General features: G+C 41.7%; 2 protein-coding genes across 2 annotated transcripts in view; both read left to right on the top strand.

Moving 5' to 3' along the window:
* Positions 1 to 2,309, top strand: part of fam20cb (FAM20C golgi associated secretory pathway kinase b) — a 70,720-nt gene extending 68,411 nt beyond the window's left edge. The window contains exon 11 of the mRNA XM_047376605.1: positions 915 to 2,309. Coding sequence (XP_047232561.1) covers positions 915 to 1,031 — 117 coding nt within the window. The 3' untranslated portion in view covers positions 1,032 to 2,309. The remainder of the gene's footprint in view (positions 1 to 914) is intronic.
* Positions 2,310 to 10,581: 8,272 nt separating this feature from the next.
* Positions 10,582 to 15,059, top strand: foxl3 (forkhead box L3). The gene is made up of 3 exons (XM_047376777.1): positions 10,582 to 10,783; positions 11,952 to 12,120; positions 12,563 to 15,059. Exons 1-3 carry the CDS (start codon positions 10,677 to 10,679, stop codon positions 13,019 to 13,021), a joined length of 735 nt encoding a protein of 244 aa, XP_047232733.1. The 5' UTR covers positions 10,582 to 10,676; the 3' UTR covers positions 13,022 to 15,059.
* Positions 15,060 to 15,179: the final 120 nt, after the last annotated feature.

A 15,179-nucleotide genomic window follows, 5' to 3' on the forward strand; every position in this document is an offset into this window, starting at 1 on the left:
TTTAGATATATTTCAGTCACTATCGGAGAGACGTGGATATAATGTCACTTACTGCCCAATTCCTTCACAGAATCACAGCGAAAACAGCAGAATATCAGAAACTACCGAAGCAGCAGCTGCTAATCAGAGGTCCATGGTTACTCTGAGGGCGTAACATAACACATAGTAACCAACTGGTAGGTTGGTTCACATCAAAAACCTGACCTTCATGGAAGAATGGCAAGAAGGAAGCTAATGCACAATGAGACAACATCCCTAAAGTAAAACATGGTGGTGGCAGCATCATGCTGAATAGATGCTTTTCTTCAGCAGGGACAGAAAAGCTGGGAAACCTGTTAGAAAAGACTGAGGTGTTCTAGCAGAACAACCACCCTAAACATAAAACCCAAGATACGATCAGATGGTTCTGATCAAAGTAGATTCATGGGTTAGAGTGGCCTAGTTAAAGTCCAGCCACAGATAATCTGTGGCAAGACTAAAACACTGATGTTTAGAGAAGCAGATGTTTGGGTTTGTAATGTGATATGAGCGGGAAGCAGCAGTATGTATGACACAGTGGAACAAATCCAGAAGGTTCTCCATCACTGACTGCAGTTTGAAAGGTTGCGTTTAACTAAAGTATATTTAAATAACTTTAAAAGCTCTTATGTGTCGTCTAATGAGAGATATTATTTGGAAATGAGACATAGTGTCAAGAGACTGGATGCTGCTTCTGACCTTCATCCTCCACAGACTGCAGGTCTGGTTCCAGACTAGATGTAGCTTTCTGCTGTCAGACGTTTTAGGTTTACAGCCTGAAACATCAGACGTATCATTCTTTAAGCTGCTAAGTCCAAGTCCAAAGAACTTTCTTTGATCGTTAAGTGGAACCAACACAGCCAACTTTTAAACCATATCTCTTATGGTTTCTCTAGGTGCTAAATGCTCTGTCTGAGTGCATCGACAAGGAGGGCTACAGCTACGTGGTGGAGGACGATCTCCAGGGAGACCTAGGGGCTGACCACATACACAGCGGCCCAAGAAGGAGGTAGCCAGGGGGTGCAGATGGCTGGATTGGACCAACTTCCAGGGGAAAGGACACTGGATATTGATCTGAAGCTGCCTTTTGCTGAAACTGAACAAGCAACCTGTGGTGAATTCCTCTGAACTTCCAAGGAAGCCAGAACTTTCACCAGAACTCTCACAAACCAACCAGGGTTTCTTTAGGCAAAGGGGAGCAGAACAATCCCATTTTACCCGGACTCCTTAAAGTGAACATGAAGTTGAGGTCCTAGTCAAAGTCTTGGAAGAGACAGCTTGTTACAGACACATCCTGAACCCTGTGTTTGAATTCAGTGAATTCTGAGGGCCTTGAAGCGAATCTCCCAACTCTTCCTCAACTCACTTCCTTAAAGCGAGGATAAAACATTCACCACAGGAGAGGAGGAGGAGCTGAAGCTGGATCAAAATGATGTTTTCAATGATTTTATTTGTAAAATATTTTGTTGCATAGTTTCTTTTTTAACTTTATTTCTGCTGATCTGTTTCAGGAGGTTTTTGATGGGAGTACAGGTTTACTCCTCGATCATGTTGTCCCTAATCTTTTACTTGAGAAAGTATTTATTAAAGTTCATATTTATTGTTTGCCAAAAAATGAAAAATGTTCTGGTAAAGAAGCCAAATGATTTTCATCAACAGTATAATTCTCTGTTTCTCCACAAGAGGGCACCGTGAGCATGTGCAACGGTCCAAGCCGGTAAATCCAGACATACATAAAATATATATATAATATATCTTTATATATGTCTATGGTTAAATCAGCAATCTTTCTCTCCTCTTCTTTAATCAGTTTCCATCAGCTGTTTTTAAGCCAAATGTGACACTAATTATTCAAATTATTATTACTTTGGTTTGTAATGTATTTGATGTCCTGATGTTGCTGTTGTGGAGAGATTATTTTTCAGGTTGTATATTTCCTTCATGACCAACAGCTGAAATCTGAGCTGAAAGTTAATATATTCAGTAGGAAAATCTAGTGCCTGTGCAATGATAGAAATACTTGAATGTGTGGTTTCATAGCGGAGCGGGTCCAAACTGTAGAGCTCTTCATACGCGTCTGTGCTGAATGAGGCAGATTCCTAATTATTATCCTTTTCCTGTGGTCCTGTCTGGGTCGGGCCAGAACAGCGTGTGTGGCTGAATCCATGGAGACCATGGTCCTAAAGGGAAAATGTTTCTTTTTTTTCTTTGACTCATTGTTTTTTATATTTAGTTTTGTTTTTTATTTCTTTGCATCATGGTAACAGTGCAATAAAACAAAATCAGCATAATCTTATGCAGTGTGTGTGTTTGATTAGACTAGATGGGCTGCAGCTGCAGATCTACATGAATTATTATTGGCATTCGTTTAATTTAATGCAGTTTAATGTGACAGACCCCAACAGGTCATACTCATAACTGTTTAATAAAAATGAGAAATGAGTGGCATATATTAGTATTCAACATCACTCTAATAGCCCTAACTAAAATCCAGTCCCACCAATCACCTTCAGACATCACCTAATCAGAACCAGAGTCCAGCTGTGTCATTTAATTGAGTCAAGCTGCAGATGTTCTGTTTCTGGCCTCAGAGGTTCTTCAGAGAACAACCAGCATCATGGAGACCAAAGAGCACAACAGACAGGTCAGGGAGAAAGTTCTGGTTCAGGTTAAAGCAGGGTCAGGTTCTACAACAACATCCGAAGCTTTGAACATCACCCAGAGCTCTGATCAACCCATCATCTGAACATGGAGAGGATGGACCACCTGCAGACCTACCAAGACATGGACGTCCATCTAAACTGACAGGGTGGAGAGCATTAATCAGAGAAGCACCTGAGAGGCCCATGGTGACTCTGGAGGAGCTGCAGAGAACCACAGCTCAGGTGGGAGCTTCTGTCCAGAGGACAACTATCACTCTTGTACTCCACAAATCTGGCTGCAGTGGAAGGAGGTAGGAGTTTCTGAGGAAATTCTGGTGTCCTGTTCGCAGGTTACCACAAGGTGGGCTGTAGGAGACACAAACATGTCAGACAGACTAGAACTGAACTTTTTGGCCCCCATGCAAAATGCTGTGTAGCAGAAGACCAAAACTGTACATCTCCCTGAACGCAACATCCTCACAGTGAAACACGGTGATGGCAGCATTGTGCTTTTAAGATGCTGCTGTTCAAAACATATTGATGCTTTAAAATGGCCTAGTCAAAGTACAGAGTGACTTAAAGATTGCACTCAAGAATGCTCTCTGTGTCATTTTGTTCCAAGCTGGTGGAGACAGCCAGAAAGCCGTGCAGTTAAAGTTTGGACTCAGTGGGTTTGAATACAAATACATGCAACACTTCCCCTGTGTCCTTTCCTTCTGCTTCAGTTATTCACTAGTGTCTCAGTCAGTCAGATAAAGTCCCATTAAAACATTCATGCTTTTGGTTGTAAGCTGACATCATGTGGAAAAGTTCAGGGGTCAATAATACTTGTACAAGTCACTCACACAACCTCACGCACTTTGACAAAGGTGGCATCGCAAAGACGGCTGCAGCCCAGATCTGATGTGCTCTGTTGTGTTTTGATAACCTTTCCTCACAGAACAGCCCCGGAAAGCCTCCTCGGCTGCTTTACACGAACACTCTTGAGATGGAGGAGGAAGTGGTGTCTGAGACAACCATCAGAGGGGACAGAGTGACCAGAGGAGACCTATAATCACTGCAGCCGGCCGCAGACGGGCCTCCAGAGGAAGCCTCGTCATGGGAGCGGGCCACAGGCAGCTTATCAGATCCCAGCTCATACCAACCTCAATGACCTCTTAGTCTCTTCTGTCCTGCCACCCTCTGTGGGTCATGTTTCCAGCTTTGCATGAATGCGTGTTTTTCTTGGCCTGGTGTGAGGCAGCACACCTGAATGAGCCCAGGAACATCAGGAGGAGCATGCAGAGAACTTCAGGCACATTTTAGAGCTTCTAAAGGCTGGTTTGTCCTTTGGATGAGTTGACAGAAACATTGGAAACTATTTACACTGGTTTTTATTGACTTAACTAAGAACTGGTTAAAAAGTCAAAATAAACTGGCTGTTTGAATATATTATTAAATATTAGAAACAACCATCTCAGATTTACAGAAAATGGTCTGAAAAGAGGAAATATCTAGTAGTAGCAGCTGTGTGGAGGAAACACCTTGTAGGTGTCAGAGGTCAGGGCCGACTGGTTCCAGATGACAGCAGTAATTCCAGTAACCACTGTTTTCAGCCAGCACTACTGTTGTGACTATGAATCTGAGAATATTATTTAATATTAATATTTAATCAAATAATATTTGGGTCTGTTAAGGGTTGTCCTGTGAATACCAGCCCAGTAAGGTGATGGTATTAGGACCAAATAGAAAGGTGTGAGACGAGCTCTGACATTATTGAACAGCATAAACTCTGCACATATATGGAATAAATTCACACAATTTCTTAAAATACAAGAATTTATTAACAAAAATAAGTCAACTCAAAGTCAAACATATTTCAATCAACAAACTCTTTACTTTGCTAAAACAATCCAACTAAACTACCAAGCAGAATTAAAGAATAATGAAGACTAATGGACTATGTACAATATAAACAAGTTGATTAAAGATGATTGATAATTATGATCAAAAGAGTGATGCAACATTACCATGCAATGTTTATGTTTGAGAACCAAGGATTATCTTGAAGAATCTGGAAATGAAGTTAAGTTAGTCTTGGAACCAACTTAGGAAATAATCAGCAAACGTTTAGACAACCATTCACAATGTAAGATCAGATAAAATATTATTTCAATTAAATAATGATCTGCTGAATAAAACCAAACTTCTGGATGACTAATTCTCAACGGTGTCTAATTAACTGCCTTTATTTATTAAAATAATATTTGAAGAAATATTATTAAGGGAATATTTTGAATAAGAACCAAATCTTTCTGGAGAAATGGGCTTAATTGTGTTACTTAGATATCAAGTGTAGTAAAATAATATTTAGGGAAATATTATTTTACTAGATTGAAAACTAACAACCTTTTTGGGTAAATGATCTTTAGCAGCTAGCACGTGTTCTTAGCTGTTAGCGGTTAAAGCTAAAAAAAGAAGCTAATAGCTTAGCATCAGAATCAAAGACAGACCTTTAAAATACCGTTAATAAAAGGGTTAAAATGCATAAGCATGGATGGCACGTTATGATCAATCTTCTGTGTTTAAAATCACCCTTTAATAAAGTTTGTCTTAACTTTAAAAACAGGAAATAAAGAACACAACCTGAACACTGTGCTGCAGATAGCCTGCTAGCACCAAGATAGCTGAGTTTAACACAAACAAAACTTCATAAAATGAAAAACGTTTAGATCATTTCAATCTACATCTTTCTCTGCCCAAACCTAACCTCTTTGAAACGTGTTGAGGACGAGTTGTCCAGGCGAGACGAAGTTTGATGAAAGCTCAGAGAACAAAAGTTAGCTTCCAGCTAACCTCCGGATCTGTGGCTGGAGGGCTGTTCTATCGGGCCTACCAAACTGCAAGTTACCAAGGGATGCAGCTCCTGTTGTCGTCCTTTCAAACCGGGGAAACCGCTCCACTCTACTGGGAACTTCTCTGGAACACAGTTTGCTTCTGCAGGCCTCAGAGAGAAAGTTAAGACAGGCTTATACCTTAATTATTACCCCTTTTTATGAATGAATACAAGATTCTTTTAACAGCAATTCATTCCTACTTAACTTAGTGCAAACAATCGATGATCTGATGACTCCCTTGGATCCAGTTTGAAGAGTTTATGTCTTTTTGCCAGCAAAGAGACATTAGTGCGCTGTCTTTCTTATACCGATGATCACCGGTGTGGAAGAGACAGGATGTAGCAAGAGCGGTGCTTTTATTTGGACAGTGACGTCACAGGAAGTCTGCAGTTACCCCGTTTCCTGGCTGTGCCGGAAGTAGGTTAATGCAATTTATTTTGAAAGTTCCAGGAAAGTCTGTACTGGCCTTTCACGTTGTAACCATGGCTGTGGTCCCAACACTACAATTCACACAGAATCCCCAAAACTGGACCATAACAGGTTGGGAAAACCACTGTTGATCTGATGAGTCCAGATTTAGCAGCAACATTAAGACGGTCGGGTCGGGATGGTCCAGGTTGGTGGTGGAGGTATCATGGTATGCGGGGGAATTTTCCTGGTACTCTTTAGGCGCCTCAGTACCAACTAAGCATCATTTAAACCTCACAGCAAACCTGAGTGTTGGTGCTGATCATCTCCATCCTTTTATGACCACAGTGGACCCATCTTCTAATGGTTCTTCCAGCAGGATGATGCTCCACGCCACAAAGCTCAGATCATCTCAGACTGGTTTCTGGAACATCACGATGGGTTCACTGGACTCCACAGTTTTCTTTGGGATGAGGTGGAACAGGAGGTTTTCATTCAGCAGATAAGTCTGCAGCACCTCTTCAATCTTAGCCTGGCCAAGAAGAAGGTTCCGGTGTTGTGGAAGACCTCCTGTCTTGTTCCGGTACCAAAGAAAACTCACCCATCAGTCCTCAATGACTATAGACCTGTTGCCCTGACATCTCACATCATGAAGGTCCTAGAGAGACTCCTGTTGGCCCACCTGAGTAAGCAAACAGTAAACCATCAGGACCTCCTTTAGTTTGTTTATCACTGTGGAGTTGGAGTTGAAGATGCCATCATACACCTGCTTCAACAAACCCACTATCATCTGGACAAAGCCAGCAGCACTGTGAGGATCATGTTCTTTGATTTCTCCAGAACATTTAATACAATCCAACCTGATTTGCTTTGTCAGAAACTCCAGAAGACTCAGGTGGAGGCCTCAACAATCTCCTGGATCAAAGACTACCTGACAAACAGACCACAGTTTGTGAGACTGAAGGGTTGTGAGTCTAACCAGGTAGTCAGCAGCACAGGAGCACCACAGGGGACGGTACTCTCACCATTCCTTTTCACTCTGTACACCTCAGACTTCCAGTACAAGACAGACTCCTGTCATCTGCAGAAATACTCGGATGATTCTGCAGTTGTGGGGTGGATCAGAGATGGACAAGAAGCTGAGTACAGGAAGGTGGTGGACCACTTTGTGGCATGGTGTAGAAACAATCATCTCATTTTGAACGTAAATAAAACAAAGGAGATGATTGTAGATTTTAAGAGAAACAGGAATAAGTCAAAAACTATTTCTATCATGGGAGAAGAAGTGGAGGTGGTGGAGGAGTATAAATACCTCGTTGTTCACCTGGACAACAGACTAGAGTGGAGATGCAACTGTGAAGCCATCTACAAGAAGGGACAGAGCAGACTGTACTTCTTGAGGAATCTTAGGTCCTTTGGTGTTTGCAGCAAGATGCTGCATATCTTCTATAAGTCTGTTGTGGAAAGTGTGATATCTTCTACCATCATCTGCTGGGGAAGCAGCATCAGAACCAGGGACTTAAAAAAGCTCAACAAGCTGATAAAGAAGGCTGGTTCTGTTCTGGAGACTCCTCTGGAACCTCTGGAGATCATTGTGGAAAGAAGGATTCTTCATAAAATGAAGAACATTATGGAGAACCCTGAGCATCCTCTTCATGAGACTGTCCTACAACAACAGAGTGTCTTCAGTCAGAGGCTTCTTCAGATCTGCTGTAAGATGGAGCGCTACAGGAGATCCTTCCTGCCCACAGCCATCAGCATCTACAACGACTCTTTGAAGAAACCTTCATGATATGAGCTACAACAACAATTAATTACCCTTTGGGATTAATAAAGTATTTTTGAATTGAATTGAATTGAATATTCAGCGACATGTAAGTGACTCCTGCAGCTGAGAGGCCACACACAGAGACCTGACAGACCCCGGGCTGTTTCCCTGGCGTCCTCATGGGACACCTCCGATTGGCCCGCTATGAGCCCTAGAAAACACACATCCCCTTAATTTATAGACACGGAAACAATTTGTGGCCATTATAGAGCATTATAGATAGCATCTACAAAACTTCCCATTGTTGACTAAAGGTCTACCAGGCGGACACACACACACACACACACACACACACACACACACACACACACACACACACACACACACACACACATGCACACTAAAGAGTTAACAGAGAGAAAAAGAAAACAAAGAATTTAGTTTGTTGATGTGAACTTGGCTGTTTTAAGTTCAGTGAGAGAGATTAGGCTCTAAAAAGAACGGGAATCAAACATAAAGGCAGCCTCTGAGTCTACTGGACCACCCAGAATCCAACCGGATGGAGGTGGGTCTGTCCAGTACACTTACAGTGGATGCAGATCAGCAACCTGCCCCAGGGCCCCCTCTGTTTATGTCTTGCAGTCATATAATGTCCTGTAGGAGTTTTTTTCTCTGCTTCACAGTTGTTGTGAGATCCAAACCCGGCGCTGGTGAGGAACAACGGACTAAAGACCCACATGAATGATGCTTCAACAGCTTCCATGCTTTTTAAAACCAAGAACTGGTTCAAATATATACATACACTCATCTGAGGGTTAAAGTTTGGGTCTTCTTCTGGACCCTGGAAGAGTGATGACACATCTGACTGACTTGTACTCATTTAAGCTGCTGATCGTTGAATCTACAGACTTCCTCACTCGGTTAAATCTGCAGTAATCCTTCTTAGATGTTCTTTTTGAGCCTGTATGAATAATTTCAGGTCTGCATTGATGAGAAAAAAATAAAAATAAATGTGAACTTCAGGATTTGAGAATTGCAACTGTTGTGTGTAAATGTCTCCAGAATGGCTGAAGAATAGAAATAAATCACCAAAAGCCCCAAATTAATATGAAATACATGAGTGTTTGTTAACCTCTTCATGCACGTGAGGAGAAACTGAGGAGAACCTGAGCATTGATCTTTGCGTCTCCAGAGGGAGCAAAGAGGTAACATTCTCCCACAGGTCCCACCAATAAGCTTATTTAGAGGTCAACTCTGCAGGAAACGTGGCTTTGACTGGGAAGCAGAATGACAAGAAAATACTTATGAGCTCCAAGGTGAAGGTGGACCCCATCCCAGTCTCCTCATCCAGGATTGTCCTGGTTTTACCTCCATCCACCTTCCCATCAGCTCTGACCACCTTCCCTGTCCCTCAGCATGATGCTGCCACCACCATGTTTCACTGTGGAGATGGTGTGTTCAGGGTGGTGTGCTTGTTTTTCAAGCCGGATAGCACCATGAATCTTGGCCAAAGGGTTTCATTTTGCTCTCCTCTGACCAGAGCTTCACATTTGCTCCATGTCTTGTTGCAAACTACAAAGAGAACTTCTTACAGCTTTGTTTCAACGATAGGATCCTTCAGCAAGAAGGCAAACGCTTCCTTGAAGGCCAAATTGATGTAGTGCACGACTGAAATATGTCCTATTAACAGATTCTCCTACCTGAGCTGTAGATCTCTGCAGCTACTCCAGAGTTACAATGGACCTCTTGGCTACTTCTCTGATTAAAGTTCTGAGTCCAGCCTGTCAGTTTAGGTGGACCTCCATGTCTTGGTAGGTCTGCAGGTGGTCCATCCTCTCCATGTTCAGATGATGGGTAGAACAGAGCTCTGTTCAAAGCTTGCTGTAGAACAGTATGAGGGATTGCTGCAAAGTCAACACCAGTGACTGTCCACTGTCTCTACATGCTCATCCAGGAGGAGTGAATGCTGCAAGTCACTGACTGGATGCAATCTGCTGGGTTTCCTTAGATAGAAAAACTTTTTATTCAATTTGAATAAATAACTGAATCTGACTGAACTGTTCAATGGTTACGATTAATAGGAATGTATGAACCTGACTGTTGTGAAGAACCTTGAGACGACATGTTGTGAATTGGTGCTATATAAATAAACTGAATTGAATTGAACCCCGCTTTAACCTTCTCCACAACGTTCTCCCTGGCCTCTCTGCTGTGTTCCTTGGACTCCATGATGCTGGTTGTTCTCCGATGTTCTCTAGAGAACCTCTGAGACCAGAAACAGAACATCTGCAGTCAGAGTCACACTCAGCTGAACTCTGGTTGCTGATTTGGGGATTCAGGGTATCAATGTAAAGGGAGATGAATTTAAAGACATGCCACACTTTTCAGATTTTTATTCGTAAAATAAAAAAGTTCTCGCCCATAGACTGCTGGAGATAGGCACCAGCTTCCCCGCGACCCACTATGGAAGGAGCGGTAGAAAATGACTGACTGACTGAAATAAAAAAGTTGAAACTTGTGAATCCTTCTGCTTCAGCACCACCAGAGTTCTGCTCCACTTTGTGTTGGTCTTTCACATAAAACCCGAACAAAATAAACCGCAGTTTGTTTTTAACAAAATGTGAAATGTTCTAAGGGTGTGAATACTTTTACCGGGCTCTGCATGTAAAAAAGAGGTCTTTAAAGATGTGCTTGAAGTCAATAAAAAAAACCAGGTGGAGAAAATATCTAGAGATGAAAGATTTGAGCTGAAGGAAAACTGCTAAGGTAGCGGGGGAGTCTTTAGACCCGGTTCTTGGAGAGCAGCTGGGATGAGGAGGGTGGGGGGGGTTGGCCGTCTTCAGCAGAGCTCAGAGTGTCAGCGGGCTGAGCAGAGCATGGTGGCTGAGCTGCACGGCAGGACAGAGCGTTGCTGCTGGGCTTTGGACGGGACGGTCCTGCTGTTCCACACCTGACTCCTCAAAGATGTTTGACAACTCTCACTACCCCTTCAACTGCTTCAACTACGACGGGGACGGGTACCCGTCCTCTGGTACCGATGAGGAGAAGAGGATATGCAGACCCGCTTACAGGTATGCAGGATTTCATAGAGAAATGATTAGACCCAAATCTATAGCTTTTACTTATTATTCTCATATAGTCTTATGCTGTAACCCAGCTAAGCAAGCTGTTTTATTACACTACAAATAATATTCATTAAAACTAAAATAAATATGATGAAAATTATTTTAGAATTCTGAGAAAAATTCTCATCAATTTAGAAAAAATCTTCAGCAAAGTATTTAAATAAAAAGGTTTTAATAGAGAAATGTATCATGTTTGTTCCTTCTAATTAAGAAAAAATGTAATTATTTAACAATGCCTTTTTGACCAACATGTAACTATTAAATCCACTGCATATTTACCTGCTTTAGAAGTTATGGTTGCTTTTTACATTTTGGAAAAAACTGCATTTTTCTGCACTGAAATAAAATCACTGGTGCCAAAACTTAAAATCTTTCTCTGCTATACAGCATATATTTATGGAGTAGTATTATTATATAAAATGTTTAAAAAAATAATGCTCCTTAACTATAAGATATATCTTTCTTAAAAGATGGAACATTTATTTATTTTTAACATATCAACCCATATATCAGTGTTCTAGTTGTTCAACTCTACTTTTCCTTTTTACAATATTATTCTTTGTAAAAACATTTTTTCTCAGATAAATAAATAAATAAAAGGAGACGGCATCTCTGATTTTTGAAGAAAATCTGTTTTTATTTACATTTTTGTAAAACATTAACTTTGAAAACTATTTATTGTCTCTTTATAATCAGTGAAAAATCTTTATTAGCATCACATAATTAGAGCCCTTCTTCTAACGGCTGAGCAGCTTTCTGCAGGGTTCCTCTGATTATTAATCATCGGTGCGGTGAAGTTAGAAAGGCCTTCTTACCATCACCCTAATCTTTAGCTCCTTCCACAGATTCTCTATCAGAACCAGGTCAGAACTCTGGCTGGGTCGCTCCAAAGCATCAATATTACCTCCTGTCAGAAAAATCATGTTGGTCACATTAAAAAATTCATTTAAACGTAAATCTGCCAGGGGTGTGAAAACTTTTAGGCTCAACTGTAGGTAATTATTTGTTGTCCAAACAGAAGGAAATATTTGCATTAAACTACTTGGGATCCAAACCGGTCGGAACAAGGATTTTTCTGTACAACCTGATCCAGACTTTTCCGTCTGTGCTCCAGCTACATCGCTCTGATAGCCATGGCGATCCAGCAGAACCCGGAGCAGCGGGTCACTCTCTCTGGCATTTATGAGTTCATCATGAACAGGTTCCCTTATTACCGGTCCAATCAGAGAGCCTGGCAGAACTCCATCAGACATAACCTGTCCCTCAACAGCTGCTTCATCAAGGTAAAAACACTCAAATTGATGCTTTATTAATTCAATCAAACAGATTCACTTTTAGAAAATAAATCATTTTTATTCTATTGTCTGTAGAGCCGCTTTCTGAGGTCCAAACTGCTGGTTCTGATTGAGACAGATTCTTTGATAGACGCAGAAGTTAAGAATCCAACAGAAACTGAAGGAATTAGAAAGATTTTCTCCTTCGCCTGATTTCTAATAAAGTCAATAAAGTGGATAATAAAACATTTCTAGATGGGACTTTTAATGCATTAAAGAAAAGGCAAAAATGAATTCAGATTTTTCAGTATTGGACCTGCCGATCGGTGCTGATCAGAACCGACCAGAGGAAATGATCTGGTTCTGACTGATTGGTCATGATCAGACCTCTCTTGGCTCTCTGAAGACTAAACAAGCAGCTCCACCTGACTGATGTTCTCTGGTTGAACAGGTTCCTCGGACCGAAGGTAACGAGAAAGGAAAAGGGAACTACTGGACTTTTGCAGCCGGGTGTGAATCCATGCTCGACCTGTTTGAAAATGGCAACTTTCGACGTCGCAGGCGCCGCAGGAACATGAAAACTGGCCTCCGGGATTCAGGAGAGGCTTCCTTTCACCCAGTGGAGAGCCTCGGCAACCAGCGAGGACCGTCGTCTGGGCGCCCTGAGCTCGACTCCGCCCTCTGCCATCTGAACCCTGAAAGGCCCAGGTCCAGTCTCCAACAAAACCACCTGATCCCGACCTCTAACCAGCAGGGAAAACCAGAGTCAGAGATCAAGTTTAGCATCGACTACATCCTGTCAACTCCAGATCCACCACTGCCTGGATTCAGATCCTCTATAGTCCCAACCGGGCCCCCTGCTCATGTTCTGGAGCCACAACAGCTGAACCTGCACTTCTGGACTCTTTGAGAAGGCAGATAATGAAAGACATATTTCTTCATGGTGACAAGAACTTCGACTCAAGACATTTTCCAAAGCTTGAACATGTGTAATAGGAAACAAGAGGTTCTACAGGATGTTCTACTGGATCTGAGATGGAAAAGGTTTCTTCAAGGAGAGGTCACCCAGAAGATCAACTTTTACCAGAAGATACAAACTCACTAAAGAGTCTCTGTGTTGTTCTATCTTTGGTGCCGTAGTTTGTGCTGCCAGTCAGTATTTCTAGTATCCTGCATTTGCTTTTCCACAGAACCTGTAGGTCCAACTGTGATGTGAACGTTTGATGTGTCAGAAGAACCTTAAAAGCACAGAAGATGTTTGTTAAAGTTATTTCAGAAGAAAAAAACTCATGAAAAGTGCTGAATATACGTTCATGAATTATATTTTATTATAAGTTAACCTGCTGCACAAAGACAGCTCAATTCTGTGTTTTAAACCAACGATTTAAAACACAGAATTAAAGCAGAAAAAATGTTTCCCAAATATTTAATGAACGCAACATTTTTTCAACACACACACACGTACGCACACACACACACACACACACACACACACACACACACACCTTCGTACGTAGGAGGCAGAACATCATCCAGGTTTATCCTCCGTTAAATGTCAGATGGAAACAGACATCCTTATATAAAATTAATGTTCGACTTTTAAAGTCAAATTTAAAGTGGAAACAGTAAAACTTAGTAAAAGATAATTAAAGAAGTTAAATCACTAATGAAACAGCAATTAGTAATACATGGCTGCAGGATTTAGCATGCTGATACCATGCGTACCTTAAAGCTAAACTTTTAAACCAGTAGTTACCACTGAATGTTCTGGTTCTGCCCAAGTTGTCTGGGTTTGGAGCTTGTCTGTCTTGTGTGTATCTGTCTGATCTGACTGCTCAATGAGTCAAACTGTAGTAAAACTGAAATCATGAAAGAAACTGTTTTAATTATTTAAACTGAACTCAATATGAGAGGAAAAATTTGAATTAAAAATGAAATTAATTAGCATATGTAGCACCGGCTGCATGAGACACAATGGTGTCTGGAGGGTTTATATCTCCCATGATGCTTTGTTGTTAGGAAGCTGAGGTTCAGCTGGGGGATCCAGAACCTCCTTTCACACTGAAAGATGTTTCCTGCAGAAACTGGCTGGTGTTATTAGTAGCATCTTTCTATCACAGCAGACCGCAGTGAAACGGGCCGGTTCTGATGGAATTCAGTTGGTTTTGTTTCAGCCCGCATTAGCTAATTTTTCATTGACCTTTGGAGAGCCTGATTGACTGACACTTAGATTGTAATGCAGTCCCTTCTTATTACAGCGTGTTGCATTAAATGTGGTAAAAGAGGCCTGTGGAAACATTTGTTTCCTTTACAGGGGAGATCAATCATTGCATGTTGGCTCGCTGTTGAAGGGACATTTTTCAGTTTAACCTTTATTTTATGTCTTGACTACATGAGAGGAGGGCTTCGACACACTTAACATGAGTGGCATTTAATATAGCATAACACTTGCAAGGTGAGGCCCAGAAGTGACCCTATTTAAATACCAGGGCCTGTTCCCCGAGCTTCAACAGCAGCACCTCCCCCGACGACAATGCACACCCACAAAGCCCTGATTCAGGTATAATTAAACACACCTCATGCCTCCTTTGCAAATGCCCCTCATCGATCTGCGGGTTTTTAACATTCACGTGTGAACTGCCCCCCAGCAGCTGTCTGCGTGGCACAAAGCGTTCATGGATCAGCAAGTTTCCATTAACAAAGTTGTTGATGTTGAGGAGCGGAGGCTCGCTGTAGCCGCGATGCCGTGGATATATTTGGGTAAATTAACTTAGCATAAAGTGCTTCGAGGCTACAGGAGTCTTTGGAGCCGGTTAAACTAAATGTGGTGCAGCAGTCAGACCACAAAAGTCAATGCACATATTACAATGTGAGTGAATATGTGAGCGTTTAGCTACTGGCAGTGAGTCCGAATGGATCGCTTCTATTAAATACCTATTGGAAATCCACCTCCTTTGTTTCAGTCCTCTTTGCTTCCTTGAACAAACTGAGACTGTTTTTTATAATTACTTCCAGTCTTTCTCGTCTCTCTAAATACGAGCTGTTCTTTTGTCTGAGACCTCATTATG

Source organism: Girardinichthys multiradiatus, chromosome 10 (genome assembly GCF_021462225.1).
Source record: "Girardinichthys multiradiatus isolate DD_20200921_A chromosome 10, DD_fGirMul_XY1, whole genome shotgun sequence".
NCBI classification, from domain to species: Eukaryota; Metazoa; Chordata; class Actinopteri; order Cyprinodontiformes; family Goodeidae; genus Girardinichthys; species Girardinichthys multiradiatus.